The sequence below is a fragment of the Arvicanthis niloticus genome, chromosome 2 (assembly GCF_011762505.2).
Source record: "Arvicanthis niloticus isolate mArvNil1 chromosome 2, mArvNil1.pat.X, whole genome shotgun sequence".
NCBI lineage: Eukaryota > Metazoa > Chordata > Mammalia > Rodentia > Muridae > Arvicanthis > Arvicanthis niloticus.
This window is the reverse complement of record NC_047659.1, coordinates 16,608,734-16,621,221: the sequence shown is the minus strand read 5'-3', so window position 1 is coordinate 16,621,221 and position 12,488 is coordinate 16,608,734. Positions and strand designations below refer to the sequence as shown.

The 12,488-nt window shown below is 50.2% G+C and overlaps 1 protein-coding gene across 2 annotated transcripts in view; it reads right to left on the bottom strand.

The window, feature by feature from the left end:
• Positions 1 to 820: 820 nt before the first annotated feature.
• Positions 821 to 12,488, bottom strand: part of Nek6 (NIMA related kinase 6) — a 74,544-nt gene continuing 62,876 nt past the window's right edge. Inside the window, exons 8-10 of one of the 2 annotated variants that reach the window (XM_034494458.1) lie at positions 9,408 to 9,502; positions 4,481 to 4,594; positions 821 to 2,147 (exon numbers count right to left, since the gene is read on the bottom strand). In XM_034494458.1, the coding sequence (XP_034350349.1) occupies positions 2,037 to 2,147; positions 4,481 to 4,594; positions 9,408 to 9,502 (320 nt within the window). In that variant the 3' untranslated portion in view covers positions 821 to 2,036. The remainder of the gene's footprint in view (positions 2,148 to 4,480; positions 4,595 to 9,407; positions 9,503 to 12,488) is intronic. The other variant, XM_076928671.1, reaches the window with a different exon arrangement.

The following is a 12,488-nucleotide window of genomic DNA, read 5'->3' as shown; positions in this document are numbered from 1 at the left end:
GGACAGTGGGTAGATAGAGTGCTGAAATTAACTTCTTTGGTTTGCAGAGGCTGCTTGTACCAAGGACAGATAGAAACCTTTCAGGAGTTAGTGCTGGGCAGGAGACAGTGACTTTGATCCTTCCCCAGAGTGAGTATTCTGGGGAAGGACACTGGAAGACAGGTTTTCCTTGTGCACACTGCTTGAAAGGGTACAGAGAATTTACTGAGGGCAGCAGCTTACCTGATGAGTGTCAGATTTGGGGGAACTTACTGGTGTTACTTGGACTGTTTGGGCCTGACGGGTTGTTTCTAAAGGCACCTCAAGAAGTTGTGCTGGTGCTATGTGCTGGGTGTGGTCTGCAGTCTGAGACTACACTGACATGGAGTCAGGGCTACCCTGAGCTGCTCAGCAGTCTAAACTATGGAGAGCTTGACCAAGCAGAGGCTGAATCTGGAGTGCAGGCCCTGCTCAGAGGGTGGTGGCTAGCCAGAGAGCTTATTTGTGCAGAACCCTGGGTTCATCTAGCAGTGAGATAAACATTACCTGACATTACCTGACAAGACAGAGGAGCACTGGCCTGGCACCGAGTGGGTATTTTTTGAATAGTGCATGGACCAGTGGTTCTCAACCTTCCCAATGCTGCGACCCTTTAACACAGTTCCTCATGTTGTGCTGACTCCCAGCCATAAAGTCATTTTCATTGCTACCTCATAACTGTCATTTTGCTACTGTTACAAGTTGTAATGTGTTTTTGGAGACAGGTTTGTCAAGGAGGTCTCTACACAAATTGAGACCCTCTGGTATAGAAGAACAAAATTCAGACTGTTTCCTCCAACACTTAAGTTTCCTTAAATTCACATTTATAAGTTAGTCTTCACAGTTAATCCTACTGGAAACAAAAAGTAAATGAACATATTTCTGCTTTTCCTGCACATAACACAGTTGTATTTTAATTCTTGACTCTTAATGGTCCATGACTTGAGATTTCTGAAGGGACGACAGGCCGTACTTTTGGATCACCTGCCCCTGCTAGCTGATTTGCATCTCTCTGTTGGTTTGGTGTTTGTTTGTTTGTTTGTTTGTTTCTTATGTAGTCCATTCCTGTCTCAAACTTCCTGTATTGCCCAGGGCAACTTTGGATTCTTGAGCCTCCTGCCTGTACCTCTCAAATGCTGGGATAACAAGCTTAGGCTGCCATAACTAAGTAACTTCTTTTGTTTTAACTCCTGTCAGCCACCTGAAGATAGATACCTTATTAGTCCCATTTATAGGTGAGGAAACAAAGGCTCAGAAAGGCCAACAAACTTGCGCAAGTCACTAGGAAGATACAGAACCAGAGTTTGTAAAGAGCAGTGTGAGAGCAAAGCTTCTGGAGTTTTCTTGCTGGATAGATGAAGTGCCGCGCACTGACCCTAAAGTGAGCCATAGCATTCCAGCAGGAGATGACTGATTGTACATGGCAGTGCTGAGAAGATGGAGGAGAACCCTCCGACCTCCCAGATGCCTCTTACATTGAAATGCCCGATGCTAGTCGCTCCTCACTGTCACTCATCAAATTAGAAAATGCAGAGAAAATATTAGCGAAATCTCTACTCTAAACCATTATTTCCATTGTATCTCTTTACAAGAGAGTAAATGAAGCACACAGCCTGATTGTATGGAAAGGTACTAAGAACTAAACCAACTGGTGGTAACCATTTGCAAAGTCGCCCATACCAGTCACCCAGCTCTCTTCAAGTCTCCTGACAGTGTGGGCCTGGCCAGGTCGGAAGCAACCAGGCAGAGGTTCACATTTCAGTAGGTACAAGGGGTCTCCATGATTGCCAAGCCCCTTCTCCCACTAATAGCCCAGCTCAGATTGTCTGCAACAGTTCAAAGAAAGGACTTTGGAGTTTGACCATAACCCCGCTGCTTTCAGCTCAGTGGCAGAGGCAGCCGCTTTGGGGAGCCAGCTGAGAGTCCTCTGGTCTTGGCTGTGGGGGCTTCCAGGTTCCACTTGGGGAGAGGACTCAAGTAAGACAAGTGACTTTTGGCTTGGATGAGGTGTGTTGCATTCAGGTGCTGGATGTCCAGACATGCATCTGTCTAGCCACCTGGTGCACATATCCAATGTCAGGTCGGTGATCAGGGTCAGGGTAGATACACATACTGACCAGTTCCCGAAGCTGCAAGGAAAGACAGTTCTGTTAGTCTTAGAGTGCACCTCGGATGGTGCTGTTGTCCCCTTTCAAGTGAACAATGCTTTTCAGGGTAAGTCACATGGTCACACGGATCCCATGCATGCATGCACAGTCCTTCCTGCCTGGTTCCAAAGGTGATGACGCTTTGAGACCCTGAGAATTTTACTCTCAAATAATCTTCAGTTTTTAACTGTGCGCATATATGTCCACTGTCAGTCACACAAAAGCCCAAACCAGAGAAAACTCGAGGAAAGGGCTTATTGATCATAATAAATGCATTAACATGCAGCAAGGCTGCAGTCTGCACACCCCCTGGCCTCTTCATTGTGCTCATGAAAGACACGCTTTTAATTATCCAGACACTGAAGGCTTTGCCCGCCAGGGTGGGGGAGGGGCGCCTTAAGCCTCTGATCCCTTCCGATCTGATAGCCAGAGTGCTAGTTATTTTAATGGTAATTAAAATAATGACCTTAAAAAGCCCGGGTCTTAAACGTGCAACACTGGGCTGGCTGCAACATTTTCCATCTCAGTGCCTGCTGCTGGGGGTGCTGGTGGTCACCAGGAAAAGGAGAAAGAGGGGAAGTCCTGGACCACAGAGTTCTGGGGACTCAGGAGAGAGTCTGAGGAGGGCCTAGGCATGCTCCAGAGGCCTCAGGCTAGGGGGTCAGTTCTGAACTTCCTAAGCACCGAGCTGCCTAAACGGGCGCATTCTGTGTTCCTACTGCTGTGTAAAACACTGGGAATCCATGAGCTGATGAAGGTGGTGTGTGCAGCATGTCTGGAGTCCACGATCATCTACAGACAGTGGTCTCTGAAGCTGTTCTGGAAGGGAACCATGGCTGACCCATCAGGTGAAAATTTGAAAACCAGGTCAAGATGAAGTCTACCCTACAATCACTTAGAAGCAGTCAAAAAGAAACAACAAAAAATAACAAACCAGTGCAGCATGATAATAACTCTAAGAGGGGTGTGTTTAGGGATAGACCCTGTGCAGGATCTGGAGCTGCCACCTGTGGGGGCGGGGGTGTCTAGTGAGCTAGAATGGTTGCCCTAGGAGATAAAGCTAAGGGCTCTGGGCTCTTCATTTCTGCCTTGCAACTGAAGTGGGGTGGGTGGTACCCACTGGCAGACTGGCATAGGAACACAGAACTGATTAGAGAGAGCTAAGTCACATGTCTTCTAGTAGTGCAGAAATTGTAGTCTAAACAAGGAAAGGAACAAGCCAGTGGGCAACAAACAAACTTTGTGAAGAATGCAACCTATTCTCTCCTGCCAGCTTGCTCTCCAGACTACAGATACTTTTCCACTGGAGCTGATGGTGGAAGAGAAGGGTGATGTACAATTCTCTTTACCCTGTGACCTCCCCACCTCAGGTGGCGGTTTGCACAGGGGAGGCCAGTGGGCCTGGAGGCTTCTTGTAAAGCCTCATCTCATCTGGATGATGGACTTTCCCTGGTACAGTTGTTCTCAACCTTCCTCATGCTGTAACCCTTTAATACAGAGTTCCTTATGTGGTGACTCCCAACCGTTGCTACTTCATAATTACAAATTTGCTACTGTTATGAACTATAAATATCTGATACGCAGAATATCTGATATGCAATCCCTGTGAAATGGTCATTTGACATCCATCCCCCAGGCTGAGAGGCAGTGCCTTCATGAGTTACGAAGTGGCCTAGGGTCCTGCAGAGGTCCCAGGAAGCTCTTAGACTCTCACCTTCAGCATCCACTGTCAACAGACGTCACAGATGATGCTCAGCAAACATCTACACAGAGCTGAGTCTCCTCCAGTTGCTACTTTTGATGGTGGCCGATGCTGGCCTGGCTCTACTAAGCATGCCACATGCATTAATCCTTTATCTTGAATTTGGACAGGAGATTCTAGTTTTGTCCCCATGTTATAGATGAGGAAACCGAGACTCAATAACAGTGAAGGAAGTATGTTGGTATGTCTGCCTGTACCCTGAGCCATGACTCTGCCATGAGACCTGTCAGCTGTCCTTCTTAGTTTACTCATGAGGGAGATAGAATTTAACCCATCTATAAAGATGATGGATTTGAGGATGAGCATCACACAGCCAGTAACTGTCCAGGATAAAATATGAAAGTCAAAACTCCAGAGTTATGGGCCTATTAACACAGAGCAAGAGACCAACCCATGAGCCCAGGGTGGCCACTTCTGACCTGCCTGGTACTCGGTTCCACTAGCCTGGCAATAGGTCTTAGGGTATCTGTGTGCTGCTGCATCTTACAAACTTTAGGCACTTTAGACCCACCCCTCCTGGAAGTACATCAGGACCGGCCCCCAGCTTGCTCACCTTCTCAGAGTAGTGCTCCCCCGGGAGAGGCGGGTAGTCACACTGTTCAATCTTTTGGCAGAGGGAGAATAGATTCATCTTATCTCCATAGAAGGGGCTCTGGAGAGCTGCCATCTGCAAGAGAAGGAATACAGAGGCTCAAATACAGCCTCAAAGTCTAAAAGGATTTCAGAAGCCAGAGTAGCCAGTGGTTGGTCCCCCACTGCAGGGAGGTTGGGGTTGCAATAAGGAAGTGCTATTGAATCCTGAGGCTCGCTCAGGGCCCCTTCTCCCAAGGACTGGCTGTTCACCAGACTCTGCTTGGGCCTGACAGTTTCTCTAAAAGATGTCCCCCCCCCCTTTTGTATTTGTGCATGTCTGTGTGGTTCAGGGGACAGCTAGCCTCTGGCATTATTCCTCAGGAACACTGTCCTTTGAGATAGGGTCTCTCTCCCTCTCATTGACATGAAACTCGTCAAGTAGGGCGGCTAAGCTGCTGGCTGGTGAACCTCAGGGTCACTCTGCCTCCACCTCCCCAGCACACATTTGCACTACATGGCCTTTTCAGGATTCTGGGAATTCCAACTCAATTCCTTATAAACGCAAGGCACACACTTTCCAGCTGAGCTCTTCCAGCCCAGCTTTATCTCTCTGAGGCGCTCTGTATCCCAGGCTATCCTGTAACTAATAATGTAGCTCACTTGCCGCAGACTCTTGGGTGCTTGGATTATAGGCAAGTGCTGCCATACCTGGCTCTGACCAACTTATCTAAAGAACAGTGGGAACACCACTCTCGGGAACTTGTCTGCCTGGAAGATGAAGCTCCAGGGTGGAGAGAAGCCGGGCCCTACCTACACTTGGCTGTCTTACACTGGAGGCTCTAGCATGCAGGATGTGGCAAGTTCAGATACCACCCTGGACACCTTGAAGAGAGGCAGGGCACTGGTGACAGGTCTGTTGGGACAGTGGTCCTACTATGTTTTCATCCAGGGAGGTAACCTCCAGGTCTCCCTGAAGTACGCAGATTCTCCACCCAGTGTTCAAAGCATTTGGGGAAAGCCTCAGAGAAGGCCTGCTGGAGGATGGACAGCCCAACATGGCACCAGAGGGCCCCATCTGCTGACAGTAGTGGGATTCAAGTGTTTGCTGTGACTCCTGCCCACTGATGCATTCTGCCAAATGACAGCCAATCCTTCCTGCTAGTGAAGGGCCATTGGGTAATTGTGCCTGTCCCCCCCCCCACCCCCAGTCTGGGTGTTTGACTCTCCCTACTGATGTGCCGCGCTGCACCCCACTTCATAATAAGGCTGCAATAACCTATGTAAGACAGGGAGTGGCAAGTGTACAGAGGCCCCACCCACACTGAGGAGCTGGTTTTGCCATGGAGCCTACAAAATGGCATGACATGGGTGACATGCTTCCAAAATATGAACACAATTGGTGCCAGCAATTACTGGACAAGTTCAAAAGGACATTTGCTATCACCGTGGGGAACAGCTATGGCTCCTCAAGCACAGCTGGAAGATCCAGATGAGTATTCTGGAGGTGGCTTGTGGATAGACAGGGTGTTGACTGTCAGCCCGCGAATGCTGTCTCTGCTGATGGCTATGTGTGGCCTGGGAGAGGGACTGACTGCCCTTCAGCAGGCCAATCTGTCTGGAGTTTTACAAATGTGGCCCTTTGCAACTAACTCCAAATGGCTCAGAAAAATGTGGCAAGGGGTGAGCCATCATCTCCTTTCTCTCCAGCACCTTCCCCTCATCCCAGAGAGCTTCTGTGCACAGGGTTAGCAGTGACCCTTCCCTGCTACCAGGGCTTCTCCATCCTAAGCTGCAGGTTCTATCAGAAGCCATGTCCAAACTACTCACTGTCCAGCTGCTGGCCATGGGCCTGCCACCCTGATAAGGACAGCACACTGTGAAGTAACTTGAGGGCCTGCTGGCGACATGGGGATTATAACGATTACCCAGGATGGCAAGATCTACTCAGACCGGTGGCCAGCCAGCCCCAGGCAGGTTGGAGCAAAGGGCTTGCTGTTGGGGGGCAGATACTTGCTACCTCCAGACCACCAGCGTCATGGCTCTCGTCCTAGTTTAAGGAATATGTGTCTGTGTCTCAAAGAACCTAAGGTGTGGAGGGAGGAAACCCGACTTAAGAAAAGGACCCCAAATACCTCTTTTGTCTGTCACCAAACTTCTCCCAAGCACAGCCTGGAGTGAAGGATGATCAAGAGAGGACGTACAGCCCAGTTCTCTGAGGGAGGGGCTTTCTGGGCCATGCTACCATTTAAGCCAGAATTCCAAAGCAGCTTCCCCCAGCCCGCTGTCTTGCTGGGTCTCTGTCCCCACTGCAAGGGGCTGAAAACAAGTGAGCCTTCAGCTTCATTGCCACTCCATTTCCTCCAGAGGCAAAGTGCACAGGGGCTTCAATCAGTTCTCAGGGTTCAAGAAAGGATGCCCAGGGGATTGTTTCTGATCTTGTACACTTTGCACCCCAGGTCATGTTGGCATGGCATATGTTCCAGGGGGTCCACATGAATCCTCAATGGTCTGAGTTAAGCAGGAAGGGCTGTGTGTGTGTGTGTGTGTGTGTGTGTGTGTGTGTGTGTGATTTGTCCCAGCTCTTTAAGCTGATTCCACGGGAAGACACCACAGGTGGTCTTGGGGAGGTGGTAGCCATGACTGCAGGACACTTCTTGCCAATTACCCAACCCTGAGCCCAGATGAGGCTCCTCCTTGTCTGCTGGGAAAATATACACTTCTTTCCCTGGTGCACCACAGGGGTGCAGAGGGATGCCAGCTTCAACAGAGCCCACTGCCACCCTTGAGGGCAGCCCGGGAATGGCCATGGCCGACTTTTGTCCTGTCCTTGTGGCGCATATCCCTAGAGGACTGGTGGATTTATTTGCCTTTTGCTCCTGCATAGCTACAAGGCGCGGAGTGACACACTGCCAACAACTAGATCAACTGACTCGGCTGAGCCCTCCCACCGGGCTGGAAGCCACCTCCTCAGGTATGTGTTTAGGCACCAAGTTAGGATTTAGAGCAGCCTGCTTGGCTGGGAACCCATCAAGGCTATGATTGTGGGCTCAGTGCAAACCAAGACTGGGCTGCCTTTGCCTCTGAGGAGCTGTGACAAAGGCCTGGGCAGGGACCAGGGCTGGCAGGAACAGAGGGAGCCAGCTGTCATCTTCCACCGGCCCTGGGCCATGCAGAGCTCTTCTCTCAGGCAGACTGGCCTGTATTTGTTTATGTTTAGGGACACTTGTGACTTTAAGGGGACAGGAAGCAGTTTCTGAAAATACACAACAGAAGATGAAAAAAGAAAATGATAAGCCATCTGGACTAGGGACAGTATACATGAGAATAGGTCAAAGGGGACTCCCTCCATAGGGACCCAAGCTGAGCTGTGCTGAGACCTCCTGTTGGCCAAAGCAAAAAGGGAAATGTGTCAAGCTGTTGGGCTTCTAAAGACTGGCAGCGAATGCCAGCTGCACAGCTCAGCTGGTCGGTGGGTTCACAGAGAGGCCGGAGTGTCTGGATCTGGGTGCCTCAATCACAGGGCCTCGTGTACTCCTCTACAAGGCAGGGAGATTCCATCCCACACATGGGGCAGCTGGAGCCAATGGGGTAGGGGCTGACTTGCCCAGTCTGAGCTCTTGCCAGACACTGCATCTCTCCCCTGGGAGGCCCAATAGCTGAGAGTTCTGTGGACATGCTCACAAATACGAAGTCAAACTGGCTTCATCTTGCTGACCTTACACATTAAAGAGTATTCGGGAGCGCCTGAACAGCTGTCCCCTCACCCTAGCACCTGACACACATGGGTGACGCTCTCTCAGAGGAGTCTCTGAATCCCTCTGACCTCAGGCCCTACTCAGGTGTTCATTAAGTCTGTTCCTGAAACTGATGCTCAGAGCCTCAAAAAGACCTGACCTGCCTCACTGTTGACTGCTCTGGCCTGAAAGGCCCACAGGCCTTCCTGCCACTGGGCTACTAAGCTCCAGGAGGAGGCCCACCCAGCCAGTCTACAAGCACATCCTTTCTAGCCAGACATTTAAAATGCATCATCATCTGCTGGGTGCAGCTCAGTTATAATGCTTCTCTGGCATACCAGGCCTTGGTCCCACCCCATCCCCTGCAAAAAAGAAGAATGGAGTGCCTGCCCTCAAGAATCTCAAGCTCCTGGCTCAAAAAGAAAGACAAGAAACACTATACCTTGTAAAGAGATTTTGAGTTTTGACCTTCAGGTTGACTAATCCAAGCCAAACCCATACCCCTCATCAGCTCCAGGGAAGCAAAAGACAGATGGGGTTCCAGTCCTAATCCTAAATCAATTGCCTGTCTGTCATCCTGTATATTAGGGTTCCAATGTTGTGGACAGGTGGCCAGTGTTCAGTGGAGTCTTGGGAATGCCCAGTAGTGGGTCCTCGGTGCAGCTACCAACATGGAGACATCAGATGGCCCAAGCTTCACTCTTCCTGGTGGCCTGTGCTCCCCCAGACCCATTCCCGGGAACCCCCGACCCTCCCACCGTAGCTGAGATGGATGGAGCTTATTTTCTTATGTTATCTCATTCTGAGCATACTGAGATTCAACAATCCTGTGCCTGGCTCTAGGCTGGCTACCAGATCTGTAAATAGCCATGGATGGCCCCGTTCCACAGCTAGGGAGGCGAAAAGTCTGCAATGAGACCCACATTATTGGACATGGAAAAACAGGGCACCTCCTTAGGGGAGTAACATCCACTGCCTGGATGACATTACTAATGCCATGTCTGCTGAGGGGTGAAGGACTGCTCCCCAAGGGTCCTGAAACTGCAGGGTTTAGTCTGCAGGTGAGTATGTGGAACACTGGTACTCCCTTAAACTGGTAGGGTGAGCCTGTCTTACCTGTGCCCCCATGGAAGTCCCCACAGGCCACCAAGTCTCTGCACGTCAAAGACTTACCTCATACAGCAGGCAGCCAAGGGACCAGATGTCTGACTTGAAGTTGTAGCCATTCTCATGGATTCTCTCGGGTGACATGTAGTACGGTGTTCCCACTGCAACACAGCAAGTGGTGGGACTTAGGATCTGGGCCTCAGGGAGAAGAGATATGGCCTGTCTCCTCCCTGGTCAGCGGAGACAGCTGCCCATGTTAATAGGGCAATGAAATGAACCTGGGACCCCATGAGCTTTAAGTGGATCCCCAGCATCCCTCGATTTAAAAACTGGTTGGGGGCCACATAGCCAGGATTCAAAGCGACTGTTCAGTGCAGAGAGGCAAATGACTACTGTCCCTTTAGGTGACAGTTGGTATCTGGGATAGTCTAGAACAAGCTCTCGACAGAAAAGGAGCACTGTCCAAGTTGACCAAGACACATGAGGGAAAGCTGACACTCAGGCAGGTCAAGAGGCTTACATGAAGGCAAGAGCCATTAAAATGATCAGCTTCATGATGACGAATCTTTCAGTTCACCAAAAACACCATTCAGAGCTCAATGGCACGCCAGGATGTGACGGTTTGAATGAGAAATGTCCTCCATAGACTTAAGTACACGGACACTTGATCCCTAGATGATGGTGCTGTCTGGGGAGGTAATGGAACCTTTCACAGTACAACCATGTGAAGGAAGGATGCCAGTGAGGACATGATGTAAGAGGTCACAGCCCCATCATACACATGCTCAGTTCATTATGCCTGCCCAGCTTCCCGCTCTGGCTGGCTGTGGCTGCCTTGGTCACTGTTCTATTGCTGTGAAGACACCATGACCAAAACAAATGGGGGAGGAAAGGTTTCTTTGGCTTATACTTCCACAACACTGTTCACCACTGAAGGAAATCAGGACAGGAACTCAAACAGGGCTGGAACCTAGAAGCAGAAGCTGAGGCCATGGAGAAATTGCTTACTGGCTTGCTCAGGCTGCTTTCTTATAGAACCCGGGACCACCAGCCCAGGGAGGGCACCACCCACCATGGGCCGGGCTCTCCCACATCAATCACTAATTAAGAAAATGCCCGACAGTTTGATCTTATTGAGGCATTTTCTCAGTTGAGGCTCCCTCCTTGTGTCATACTGACATAAAACTAGCCAGCAGCTTCCTGCTTCCCCAGGATAGACTCTCCATCTGGAATTCTGATCCAGAATACGCCTTCTGTAATAAGCCGTTTCTTCTGTAAGTTGCCTTGGTCTTGGTATTTTCTCACAGCAACAAGAAAGTAATACACAGGGACAGAGAAAACCACCTCAGGGTCTACCTGCCACGGACTGATGCCTACCAAGATGGTTTGGGTCTGAAACATCTCCCAAAACTATATGCTAACAGTCCCTAGCCGATGGCATAATTGGGAAGTGACAGGATCTTCAGGGAGGGCTGTACAACCTCTGTTTTGCCCCAGACTTGGGGAGGGGGGGCTATAAACTTCTCTGAGCTGTGGCTCCTAACGCCCTGGGCAGGACAGCTCTGGTCCACAGCAGTAGTCAAGGGAGTTATGGGTATGTTATGTAGCCGGCTGTGCATGTCTTTCCTGTCTTCTTTGCAGCCTAATGTTCCAGTTATTCAATAGACAATGGTCTGTGAGCTGTGGTCCCCATGAACTCACAAGTCTAACCATGACTGTTGCTGTATTACAGTGGCAGCCATCACTCAAAGACATGGTTGAAAATTTGACCTCCTATCCTGTATGCATACACTATGGTTGGAATCAGGGGCTGCTGTCTCCTGAGTAAAAGGGCTGCCAGCCAACACATGTAGCTCTGTGTGACCCTCATGAGGTCAAGTGGGATATCACGAATAAACACATGTGCACCCCCAGTCATGAGAGCACGGAACCAAACCAGTGGCCAGGTGTTAAGTTCTAAAGGCATTAGAGCCAAATCACAGCAGACTCCACAGATCTTGGTCAGTAGTGGGAACCTAGGGACGAGCACTACTGGGTCTCAGCACCCAGGTGCTACAATTGGAGGTACCCATAATACAAGAGTAACAGTATGGGGCTGGCCAGGAGCCAGAGGCCAGAAGTTGTGCAAGACTGCACCACAACTGTAAGGCCCCACTGGCTGCCTCTGGCTCTTCCCACTTGTTCTGGCCTCCTTTTGACTCTAGATCTGGGCAAGAGGGACTCTAGGGTGAGGTAATCTGCAGGAAGCCTGAGTCAGACCTGTCTGAAGGTGAGGGGTTCCAGCATCTTGGGCTAGTCTATATCTATCTCCCAAGACCAGTTCTAGCTGCTGTCTGTCCACCTCCGAGCTCTGTCCCACTGTGCCTGTGCACTGGGGAGCTTCAGCAAGGCGGGCCAACAGCTTGCCCTGGTGAGCTGTAAAGCAGGTCCTTGCTACAGCCTGCAGGGAGAGGCAGGGGTGCTGCGGGAGAGGCAAGAGAGGTGCTTGTCCCCCCTCACCTCTTGCTGGCCAATTTTAAAATTGGTATAATTTTTTTTAAAAATTCTTTTTTTGTAAGCAGGGTCTCACTGTGTAGCCTTGGCTGACCTGAAACCCTCTATGTAGAACAAGCTGGCCTTGAACTCAAGAGACTCACCTGCAGCTTCCCCTCCCTGTTTTGTCGCAGTGTGGCGACTGGAATCAGGGCCTCGCCCATGTGACTGCTCTACCCCTGAACTATTACTTCCAGCCCTTGGTTTGTAAAACAGCTTCTCACCAGGCAGCCCAGGCTGACCCTGAACTTATGATCCCCCTGCCTCTGCCTCTTATGCTGGAATTACAGATGTATACACCATGCCCAGGGAACTTTCTTCCAAGATGCCTCCTACATGTCATCTGTCCACTTGTCTGTCCTTGACTATCCACTGATCTTATCCACACGCACATCCATCGGTCTGTCCCTACACCTGCCTTCCCGTTTTTCTCTACGTAGTATTAGCGGAGCTGTGGCAGCCCCAAGCTGACCCTGTTCTGGTGGACTCTCAGGTGAGAGTTGCCCATCCCAGGATGTGTCTAGCAGGGGAAAGCTAATCATGAGTCTGTACTAGGCAGATCCTGGCATAACCACCAGGAAGAGTTCCACCAGGAAGGTCCAGCTAAGCAGCAGT